The sequence below is a fragment of the Asterias amurensis genome, chromosome 6, assembly GCF_032118995.1.
Source record: "Asterias amurensis chromosome 6, ASM3211899v1".
In the NCBI taxonomy this organism is placed as follows: domain Eukaryota; kingdom Metazoa; phylum Echinodermata; class Asteroidea; order Forcipulatida; family Asteriidae; genus Asterias; species Asterias amurensis.
This window is the reverse complement of record NC_092653.1, coordinates 20783828-20796162: the sequence shown is the minus strand read 5'-3', so window position 1 is coordinate 20796162 and position 12335 is coordinate 20783828. Positions and strand designations below refer to the sequence as shown.

The following is a 12335-nucleotide window of genomic DNA, read 5'->3' as shown; positions in this document are numbered from 1 at the left end:
CCAGAAGACCAGATGCGATATAGGTTGATCCGCTGTTCGCAAACAGTGGCCAGCAAACTGGAGACGTCTCTGCATTATGGTCTCGGAAAGTGGTGGTAGATTGCCATAAACCTCCCTGTTTGTAGTATGGTCCCGCCAGTGGATGTTGAGAACTCTACGCAGCAGTTGAGTGTAGCAACCGTTGATGCGATCATTCATTTTTTGTGTTGTTGTCCATGTTTCGGCTCCATATAGCAAGATGCTTTCAACACAGGCCCTGAAGAACTTGATTTTGATAGCTCTGTCAAGATCAGATTTCCAGATCTTATCTAATTGGTTACATGCTGACCATGCTTGCGCTTTCCTGCATTTGAAATCTTGGAATGAGTCAGGTAGTGACGAACCGAGGTATTTGAAATCTGAAACAGTTTTAAGTTTCGTACCATCAAGAGTCTGTATACTGGATGTTGGAGGAATATTCACGAGGAGAGTCTTCGTTTTTCCTGTGTTTAGATGAAGCCCGACACAATTGGAAGCCTCCTCAATACTGTGAAGTAATGATTCTGCAGTGTCAATTGATGTTGACAAAAGTGCTACATCATCAGCAAAGTCCAGATCATGGAGACGGATCTCTGGATAACGACTGCTCTTTCTTTCTTTAAGCACGATTCCTGTTTCCTGCTGAATACCTCGTAAAGCGTGCCTCATTATATAATCCAGCACAACCACGAAGAGGAAAGGTGCTAAAGTGTCGCCCTGGAGTACGCCAGCATGGGTCTGGAAGGATTCCGTTTCACCATCTGGTGTGATTACTGCTGCAGAGGAGTCGTCATATATTAGCTTAATGGCTTCAATTATACTTGTTGGAATACCATATGCTTGTAAGATGTTGAACATTCGTTCTCTGTGGATGGAGTCGAAGGCCTTTGAATAGTCTACGAACACAAGAGCCAATGGCAGGTTCTTTGACTTCATGCCCTCGATGATTCGTCTGAGTGCCAGAATTTGGGAGACAGTTGACCTCTTTTGTCTAAAGCCATTTTGATTCCATCGCAGTAGAGGGTCCACATGAGGTCTGATTCTGTTCAACAGCATCCGGTTGAAAATTTTGGCTCCGATGCTAGTAAGAGTGATACCCCGGAAGTTGGACGGCTGCGACAGGTCTCCTTTCTTCGGTATGGGTATAATACCCCCCTTTGACCACTGCTTCGGTTTTTCATGTTGCAGTAGCAGTTGATTACAGTAGTGTAGAAGGTGGGGTTTATAAATGTTAGACTTCCATAGCTCAAGGGGGATGTTGTCCAATCCCACAGCGCTGCCAGTTTTGGTTTGCGCAAGTGCTTGGTTCACTTCCTCTTCAGTAAACTCAGTGGTGATTATGGGTAGATTTCCATCATAGATTCGAGTGATGGTAAAGTCACTGTCAGGGATGGAAGGTGGTTTCCCAAGTAAGTTTGAGAAGTTCTGCACCCATGCTTCCTTTCTTTCTTGCGGTGTTCCATTAAGATGTGCAGGTTTGGATTCCTTTCTACCACAAATGTCATTTATGATTTTCCAAGCCACGCTGTGTCTGCTAGAGAGGGAGGCTTGATGGATTTGCTCAACATGCATCACAAGCAAAGCCTTTTCTTCTGACATGTACGATTCTTTCAGAGTCTGCTTAGCTTGCTGAATGTTGTTACCCTCCTTGATTGCAGTATTAAGTTCTTTTCTTGCAGCCTGAACTTTCGGCGATTGAGAAATGTTCTTAAAATTTCTCTTTGGTTTCTTTGGCAGGACGTCTTTTGCTGCCTTCGCACAGGACGTTTGGAGAAGGTCATACCGCTCTTGGTTTGACATGGTATCAGCCTCTTGAACCAGTGGGTCGAAGTAGTTGGATACTCGGATTGTGTACAAATCTTGTAATTGCTTGTCCTGACTGAGTGCTTTGAAGTTCAAGGAGCGTGCTATGCTTGTCTTGGCTTTTGGAGCACGTAGACTGAGTTTAACTTTAGCTGTAACTACTCTATGATCAGAGCCAACTGTACCAAAAGTGCTGTAAGCTTCAACATTCTGGACAGAGTTCAGCCATTTCCGCCTTACCAGTATGTAGTCAAGTTGAGCTTTAGTTGAGTTTGGGTATTGGAACGTCCATAATTTCCTGCTTGGTTTCTTGAATTGAGTGTTAGACGTAACAAGGTTGAAAGTGTTTACGAAGTCCAGTAGGTATGTGCCGTTCCGGTTTGTTGATGGGTGGAAGGAGTGTAGAACATCTTCTCCACCTAGTTGAGCATTGAAATCTCCACCTATTAGTACCACATTATGAGCAGGAATATCTCTAAGAGTGTCTGATAGGATATTGTAGAAGTTGATGACCTCTCCTTCATCAGAACAGTTTGTTGGACTGTAGCAGCTGATAATTGTTGTTGCTGGGTTTCCAATAAAAGATGCAGATATGATCCTTGGGCTGTGACTCTTTATTGATGCTAAACATTTCATGGAGCTAGAGTTAATCAAAAATCCAACTCCACCTACTGCAGCTCCGATAGAGTTTTTTGTGGCAGAGGATGTTATTATAGTGTAGTCTTCCGACAGTTGGTTGTATTCTAATATATCACTGTGAGAAAATCGATGTTCTTGCATGCAGACAATGCTAACGCCATATTTATTTGCTGCTTTGATCATTTCTCCAGTATTATGTTGGTGTCTAAGAGTTCTGGCGTTAAAGGTGCTGACTTGGATGTAATGTTTACATCTCATGAGACCTTTTCTGGTACTTCCTCGTTCCAGTCTGTTATCAACATCTGCCCTCCTATATAGGTTTAAGGCAGCTGCGTCATTAGTCCGATCATTCGGATTGGATGTACTTAAGGAAGTGGTTGTAGCAGGGGCTCTAACCCTGGTGCTGTTAGTTGCTTCCATTATTCTTTCATGGCTAAGTTTACTCCATTGATGCGCCAAGTCTAGTGGAGTTTGAGGATGCCGTTGGCTGTTCGAGGAACAGCTCCTCCGCCTCTAGCTGAAAATACTTTCACCAGGGATCCCTCTACCCCGCTGAGGCTGCCTGGGTTGGTTGAGCTGAATAACAGCTCATAGCCTGAGCAAGCTTGGTTTGAGATCAGAGTTTTCCTTCTCCTAGGTGAGCTGCCTACCATGGCTAACGAGCCTCATCTGCCCGGGTTTAGAATCAGAGTTGTCCTTCTCATAGATAGGCTGCCTTCCAAGGCTGTCGAGCCCCATCTGCCCGGAGCTTCTGGATATGGCGCCAGATACTCGCCTTCACACCTCTGCCTTCGGTTCGCAACAGGGATCGGCACATGAAGCCAGGCAGTAGGAGTTTGGTTAGGAGAGGCTGTTAGAGACGCTGACCCTATGGGATATTTGTAGAGTGAGGCGGCTCATTTCCTCACCCTATCCCGGCCATCCTAACCCTTAGACCCCCTGTGTATTACACATGCAGAAAGTAATTGTTAACTGTCGCATTAGTGTATTACACATGCACAAAGTAATTGTTAACTGTCGCATTAGTGTATTACACATGCACAAAGTAATTGTTAACTGTCGCATTAGTGTATTACACATGCAGAAAGTAATTGTTAACTGTCGCATTAGTGTATTACACATGCAGAAAGTAATTGTTAACTGTCGCATTAGTGTATTACACATGCAGAAAGTAATTGTTAACTGTCGCATTAGTGTATTACACATGCAGAAAGTAATTGTTAACTGTCGCATTAGTGTATTACACATGCACAAAGTAATTGTTAACTGTCGCATTAGTGTATTACACACGTAGAAAGTAATTGTTAACTGTCGCATTAGTGTATTACACACGCAGAAAGTAATTGTTAACTGTCGCATTAGTGTATTACACATGCAGAAAGTAATTGTTAACTGTCGCATTAGTGTATTACACATGCAGAAAGTAATTGTTAACTGTCGCATTAGTGTATTACACACGCAGAAAGTAATTGTTAGCTGTCGCATTAGTGTATTACACATGCAGAAAGTAATTGTTAACTGTCGCATTAGTGTATTACACATGCAGAAAGTAATTGTTAACTGTCGCATTAGTGTATTACACATGCAGAAAGTAATTGTTAGCTGTCGCATTAGTGTATTACACATGCAGAAAGTAATTGTTAACTGTCGCATTAGTGTATTACACATGCAGAAAGTAATTGTTAACTGTCGCAATAGTGTATTACACATGCAGAAAGTAATTGTTAACTGTCGCATTAGTGTATTACACACGCACAAAGTAATTGTTAGCTGTCGCATTAGTGTATTACACATGCAGAAAGTAATTGTTAACTGTCGCATTAGTGTATTACACATGCAGAAAGTAATTGTTAACTGTCGCATTAGTGTATTACACATGCAGAAAGTAATTGTTAGCTGTCGCATTAGTGTATTACACATGCAGAAAGTAATTGTTAACTGTCGCATTAGTGTATTACACATGCAGAAAGTAATTGTTAACTGTCGCATTAGTGTATTACACATGCAGAAAGTAATTGTTAACTGTCGCATTAGTGTATTACACATGCAGAAAGTAATTGTTAACTGTCGCATTAGTGTATTACACACGCAGAAAGTAATTGTTAACTGTCGCATTAGTGTATTACACACGCAGAAAATGATGAGCAAAGATGCATGAGGCTTATCAATCCTCGTTTTCCCAAACTCTGTAAAGCCCAACTAGAGAATATTAAGGACAATAATAAGATGGAACTGAATATGTACGAGGTATAGTAAAACAAACACGAATCTCCCTTTTCCTGGATGAACAGCTGATAAAGGCTCCCCTCGATATTGGAAGTTGACAAATTATTTTGTCAACTTCCAATACCTCGGGAACCAGTATTGACTGTCCACCCTTAAAGGCACTGTACACGTTTGGTGATTACTCAGAATATATATTAGCATCAAACCTTACTTGGTCAATCCAGCAATGGAGGGCTGTTTATAGTAATAATAATAATAATAATAATAATAATAATAATAGACCGTTTTTATATAGCGCTTTTCACGCACGAGGGGTGTCTCAAAGGGCTTCCGACATTATTACCCCTGGTCACTTGGCCTTAAATCATTCCTTAAACCATCTCAGCTCCCTGGGGAGTATACAGCCTGTGCGCAATATATGCGCTACTCGGCTAAAACATTGTGAGAAACGACTCCCTTATGAAGTAACATAGTTTTGAGAAAGAGGTAATTTCTCACAAAAATAACAAAAGACTTCTGACCAGAAGCCTTTTATTCCTATCTGAAAGCACACTATCTTGTACAGCACAGGTGTTTTTTCTTTCGTCATTTTCTTGCAACTTCAATGGTCAATTGAGTCCAATGCATATGTTGGGATACACCAAGTGAGAATACGGGTCTTTGACAATTAGCAAACGTGTTCATTGCCGTTTAACCAAGTTATGTAGATATTCATAATATTTTTATAATGTTAATACAACTATTTGATTTTACAGGCCAGAAGAATTCCTTGACTCAGGAAACAGAGTTATTGGAGTCACTTTTGCAGGAAGTAGAACATCAACTACGGTCCTGCACTAAAAGTGAACTGATTGCCAAGAGTGGAGAATTACTGCAGATGTTTACACAAGTTCATCGTAAACCTATGGCTTCGTTTGTTACTGCACCGGTCCCTGCAAGTTTCATGAGGTCAGACACTGTGGTCTCATCAGTTTAAGATAGTTGACTGTTTTTATCAGGAGCATGTTTGTTTGTACAAAGCAACACAAAGAATGTTATGCACCCTGATAACAATCCCATGTCCAGATTCATAATACTCCATAATTGCTTCATTGACTTGCTTCTCTGCAATTACAATGCTGGTTAATTCATTTGAGAAATGAGCAATGAGGCATTGCAAGGTGTTGTATTGGTATAATTTTCAGTTTGCAGTAAGATTGTTTCCTGGTGATGAACAAGTCAAAACATTGAGACCAAATTATCTCACTCAGGATAGTGAAAATAACCCCCCTCCCCCAAACCAACTAATCTATTCTTTTGCAGTATACTAACTTGTAGGACAAGTTTCTAAACATGTATTAGAACTATACATGTATGTCACTCGTAGACAGGGTGTTAACTAATACCTAACAATGTGTTGCCACAAACCAAAAATCATAGAAGGAACTTTGACTAGTACACTTGCAGAATGCAGATACAACAAAGTTTGAAGTTCACCGCTCAGTGAGCGTTTTATTCTTTTTTGTTTTGCATTGCATTGATGCCATGCAAAATGTGTAATCGTTTTTTTAACATATTCTTGTGACAAATGGCCAATCAATCTCAAACTTCTACAGGTTTTTCAGTTTGTGTATATGGTGGATAACATAAAGTGGTTACACTGCCAGCAACAGTTGTGTTAGCAGAACCAATTCTGTAATGTTTCTCTAACACACTTTTTCATTGTTGTATGTATTTTGAATAATGATTGTTTTGTTGATATTGCAGTGAGCTGGTACCATCTTATGACAGCAGTAAATTTGTTCTGAATAGTTTCATGTAAGTATTTACACTTTAAACAGATCTGACAAATTGCTTTAATTCAGACTTATTTTAAATGATGCTAATATTTTCCTTGAAAAAACAACCTGCCTCTGATTTAATAGATGTTAAATTTGCATCGGGGATAAAGAATATTAATTTTGGTTTTTTACCCATACACCGATGTGTGTAAGCACTGTATACTCAGTGCTCGAATCCCACCCGAGTAACATGCCTGTGATATTTTTTCACAGGACTCGGGAAAGTACTGAGTATACAGTGCTTACACACATCGGTGTATGGGTAAAAAAAACCAAAATTAAAAAATTAATATGCCTCTGATTTATTTGTCTAGTGCTGAGGATACTGTTCCTCAAGAGCTCATACGCTTTAACTATCCAAAGTTTAAAGGGTCTAGGTACGCTTTGTAGGGCACAAAACACCATGCCTACAAATTTACTTTAAACTCACACAGATTGAAGATAGTGATGGTAGAAAGCTTCCCTTCAAGTATTACTTGCTGATGAGGTGCTGTACATGTAGTTTTTGAGAACTTAGTTAAACAAGTCCTCAGGAGGCAAAAATTATTTCAGCATGTAAAACCTATTTTTGTAACAATGTTTTACTCATTTCTTAAAAACTTCAGCACCTCAGCAACAAATATTTTATTGTAAGCTTTCTTCTTTCATATCTTCAAACGGTGTAAGTTAAATTTAAACCTGTGGACTTTATGTTTTGTGTTAAAAAAGGACCCAAATATTGGAAACTTAAAGAATAATAATTTTGGTTGATAATTCTGAAAGGCTCTCATTGTATAACCAAATACATTGCTACATCGCCTGATGTTTTATATCCAATTGTGTAGATAGTTTAACTAATATTTGTTATCCTGAAACTTTTGAATGGTTAAGTGCGTTGCAGCATAAAGCCGATCCAGTGTACAGCCCTCCCTTAACAGTGTGTGGACTCAACTGGAGACTTAAAGTTTATCCGGTAAGTCTTATTTTAAACTGTTAACTCCCTTATTAAGCAAGATACAACATGCAAATGTGTTCCTGTGTTTCTGACATTGATACAAATAAGCTGAATTATTCCCCTTGACTTCTCTAGTAACAACTACATAAAAGATATTAAATAATAAACCACAATGGAAACTGATTGGGTAAATTTAAAAAGATTTGGGTTTGAATAAAGAAAAGAAAAACCCACTCAAATCAACTGGTTAAAAGGGTTAATAAGCATCCTGCAAAGTGTTTTCATCATCAAACATTTGAATCTAAGAAACTATTCATGCATGAAACGTTTCAAATATTTCTGAGGGTTGGTGTCCGCTCATGAATGCTGCAACCTGAGATGTTGTTGGTACCCGCTTTCACTTTGCTAAATGTGAATGGATTCTACATTTGTGTGAAAATACTGCGGTTATTTGGGTTTTTTTCTCCTCAACAAATAGACACTGTATTCAGCTGAAACTTTCACATGTGACTTCTATTGTATCTTTCTTGATAATTAGCGAAACATCAACCAAAAACAAATGGTGACAGTATCTTTAAAAGCATTTTTCAATAATCATTTTATAAAAAAATGGTTGCAATGAATAAAGTAAAGCCTTAAATTTTAATACTGAAATTTTGGAAAGTTGTGATATTTTTTTTTTTTTTTTTGGGGGGGGGGGCGGGGGACACTGATGGTTGACTTGAGGAATACTGATTCTGATTGGTAAAAGTTGGCAGTTCTGCACAGACAAATAGGTACAATAAAAAGGTATGGCCGCTCGTAAAGGGTATACAAAGGGTATACAAAAGAAGACATCTTGTGACACGTTCTAAATTCAGTCTCGAGACAGAATCTTTTCGAGTTGTTAAAATATCCATTGTTAAATCTTGACCAATCCATTTTATTTGATGAAACTGAACAGCAATGAGACATACCTAGGGAATTTCCATTTGTCTGGTTCCACTCTCAAGCACTCAATCAGTGTATGTAATCGTGTTTATTTACGCTATGTGATTACCTTTGTCTGTTGTTACAGGATGGTAATGGTGTAGTCAGAGGTAACTATCTATCGGTATTCTTGGAACTGTCAGCTGGTCTGCCAGAAACCTCCAAGTAAGTCACTGTTGTCTTAAATTAGTTGTCGTCTTCTTAGAAGTATGTAAATGAACCAGATCAAAACTGGTGGGAATTGCATGTTTGCAAGCTTGGATGTTTATTACAACTACTACCATAAACTCATTGGGTCACATAACTCATTAAACACCCTGGTAAGACAAATTTTGCATTTTGGTTTGCTCATTACAAAGTTATAGGACATGATAATAATAATAATAATAATAATAATAATAATAATAATAATAATAATAATAATAATAATAATAATAATAATAATAATAATATTTAAAATTTATATTGCGCCCCTTACATACAAAATGATCAAAGGCGCAGAACACTTGTTAAAAAGCACAGAGTGGAAGAAAAAGACAAAGAAAAAAGACTGGTCATCAGGCCAGTGCCCAAACAAAAGTATGGGGATACGTCTGTCCCGCCAACAGAGAACTAATTAGTTACTTATTACATAGGCCTATCTCTGCTGGCATCGGTAATGTTTTGACCTTTTCAGGAGACAGACGCCTCTAACCCTATCTATGCTTAAACTCTAAACTAACTGGCAAGGTGACCATAGAAGAAGACACACTACAAAGCGATTTTAAAAAGGTGGGTTTTTATATTACATTTAAAAGAGGTGAGTTTCTGTTCGCTACGTATGTAAAACGGTAGCGCATTCCAAAGCTTAGGGGCTGCCACAGAAAAAGCCCTATCACCAAATGTAGTCAACATTTTACCAGAAGGATAATTTAAGAAAATACCATGAAAATGAAAGACCATGAAGAGCTTTGAATGTCAACAAGATTTTAAAATTAATCCTGTACAAAACAGGCAGCCAATGTAATTGATGAATTATAGGTGTAATGTGTTCAAACCGGTGTGTGTTAGTAACAATTCTGGCAGCTGCGTTTTGAGCCCTTTGTAGTTTAACTATTTGTGACTTTGGCAGACCGTACAAAATGCTATTACAATAGTCAAGACGACTGGTCACAAATGCATGAATGAGTTTTAAAAGAGAGTCTTGTGTAAGGAATTGACTAATGTGTTGATGTTGTGAAGATGAAAAAAGGCTGCAGAGCAAGCTTTATTGATGTGGGTTTTCATTGTAAGTTCAGAATCGAACCAAGACCCCAAGTTCCGAACACATGTTGTAGGAAAAACAGTAGCTTCACCTATCATTATATCGGAAATATTAATTTTCTTCAGTTGCTGCTTTGATCCGATGATCAAAAATTCACTTTTAGCATCATTAATTAAAAGCTGGTCATGTAACATCCATTGCCTGATGTCCCTAATGCAATCATCAATTATAGTCACAGCAGCTTGACAAGATTTGTCGTCGTCGGGTCTAAAAGATAGATACAGCTGAGTGTCATCGGCATAGCAATGGACATCAGGCAAATGATGCTCAACGATGTCAAACAATTTAGAGGCATAGACAATAAATAAAAGTGGTCCTAAGCAGGATCCCTGAGGAACACCACAGTTGATGTTAAACTTCTCTGATAAGGTACCTTGAATGGATACACGTTGACTTCTATCTGACAAATACAGTGTTGGACGGAAACTTTTTTAATAAAGGACATATAATTACAGGTTCTTTCCAGTCAGTAGGAAATGTACCAGAAACTAATGATGAATTTATAATGTTGGTAATTACTGGAAGCAAAACATCAAGGCACTCACCCACAAGGTTAGTAGGCATGGGATCCAGAGCGCATGATCCCTTAGAAGAATTGACAACAAGCTGTTTTACCTGTGACTCGGTTAGTGGTATGAAACTATCAAACAGGATATTACTGGACATTGTTTCAGGTGTAAAAGATAACGGTCTGTCCACAGAGGTTGAAACTTCCAAGTCTTCAAGTTTAGCATGAATATTAGATATTTTCTTTACAAAAAAAGCTACCCATATCATTGGCAAGAGACAGTTTATCTTTAAAAGGTGGGTAGAGGACGTCAACACTGTGCCCAAGCAGCTTTTTAGATGCTCTAAATAATTTCCTCTGGTTGGAACTATTACTTTCGATAAAGTCTTTGTAAAAACTGCAGCGAGCTTTATTAAGAAGAAAAGTAACCTTATTTCTTATAAGCTTATATTCTGAAAGATCAGAGACCATGTTTGTTCGTCGCCACTTCTTTTCTGCACGTCTCCTCATCCTCAAGGCAGAGTTGATATCTTGACTAAACCAAGGAAGACGGGGCCTAGCGGTGACCAGACTTTAATGGGGCATGTGTATTGAAGGCACCAGCTAGCGTAGAACTATAGCACTTGGTAAGCTCCTCAAGACATTGAGGAGTGTCCCTGCACAGCCTAGAAGAGACGTAGGGTACGTTCAGACGTGGGGTTAAACTAGTCCTTAATCCAAAAGTGCTAAACTAACCCTGCGTGGGAACACAATATTCTGGTCCGCGAGGGTTAATTTGACCCACTGAGCTGGGCTAAACTAAACCAAAAAAATTGGTGGACTAGACTAACTTAGCCCAGGTTTTACGACCAACCCCCCGCTGCGATGCCCAGTAAACCATCGTTGGAACGCAACTGACCTGCTACTTCCGGTATATTTTAGCCCGAAAATGACCGCTGCAACAAAGGTGACGTCATTCCACGTGTATGGATGGATCGGCAGTGTTGGGGCCCCGGTATTCCCCTTCGCTGAAAATGTTTGAAATGGACGTCGCACGAAAACAAGTTCTCATTTTTAATAGCACTATTTAGTTTTTAAATTCACTTCTTCTGTGCGTAATGTTACCCCATGACAGGGTGAAAATGGCACAACAAAATTAGTTGGACACATGTACTGGTATGAAGACACAAAATGCTCATTTCTGACAGTCTCAGCATCAGGAAAGATTTGAACCCGTTGTGACTTATGTATGATAAAAAGCAGATGTAAAAACACCAACAGACGAGCACGGGCACTAAAAGCAACAACCATGATGAACACACGTTACAAAATAGTGAACTCAACCGGAGATAAAAACCACATCAAAAACATCAAAATAACAAGCATTACTATTAATCGGATAAAGCACCAAAATATATCACACAAATAAGCACATCAACAATAAATATAAAGACGATGCCAAAAACTCAGCAAAGATTAAACGAATATTAATAAGCAAACACTGGCAGAGAAAATAAACAGTGGCGGCTACAGAACAGCGCCCCCTATCTGACCATTATCCAACATGACCAATGGGCCATTGTATACATTGTCTATATACAATTAATGTGGGACCAAAACCTTCAGCATTGTAGGTGAAGCATGCAGTGTACTACTCATCTACCAAGCTCAGTGCAACCAACGGTTAAGTGCAACCAACGGTTAAGTGCAACCAACGGTTAAGTGCAACCAACGGTTAAGTGCAACCAACGGTTAAGTGCAACCAACGGTTAAGTGCAACCAACGGTTAAGTGCTGCTTTTAATTAGGGAATAACACTGCATGGTAATGACCTTAGTTAGTTCCATCATTATCACGCACTGAAGACTGGGTCATCACACTGTTATTCTCATTAATAACTTGAACGAAAAAAGAGGTAAAAATAGTCAGAATTTGTGATTTTTCTTTCCCTGATATCTTTAGAAGTTGTCTACTCTTGTTAGAGGGCCATTCCTTTAGGCAGTTCAATGTTTGTGTGGGACCTACATGTATCGTATATTCGGGGCGGCATATTCACAAACATGTACAGTTGGCTTTGACAAATTTGACTATGATTTAGAAGGCAAAGTCATAAAATTTATTTTTCTGGCTTAAATTG

General features: G+C 38.9%; 1 protein-coding gene across 6 annotated transcripts in view; it reads left to right on the top strand.

Annotated features, from left to right (window-relative positions):
• The window catches only part of LOC139938063 (uncharacterized), a 65574-nt gene that overhangs the window by 23652 nt on the left and 29587 nt on the right, over positions 1-12335 (top strand). For all 6 annotated transcript variants that reach the window (XM_071933429.1, XM_071933430.1, XM_071933428.1 and 3 more), the window contains 4 exons: positions 5442-5634; positions 6433-6483; positions 7377-7458; positions 8498-8574. In XM_071933429.1, the coding sequence (XP_071789530.1) occupies positions 5442-5634; positions 6433-6483; positions 7377-7458; positions 8498-8574 (403 nt within the window). The remainder of the gene's footprint in view (positions 1-5441; positions 5635-6432; positions 6484-7376; positions 7459-8497; positions 8575-12335) is intronic.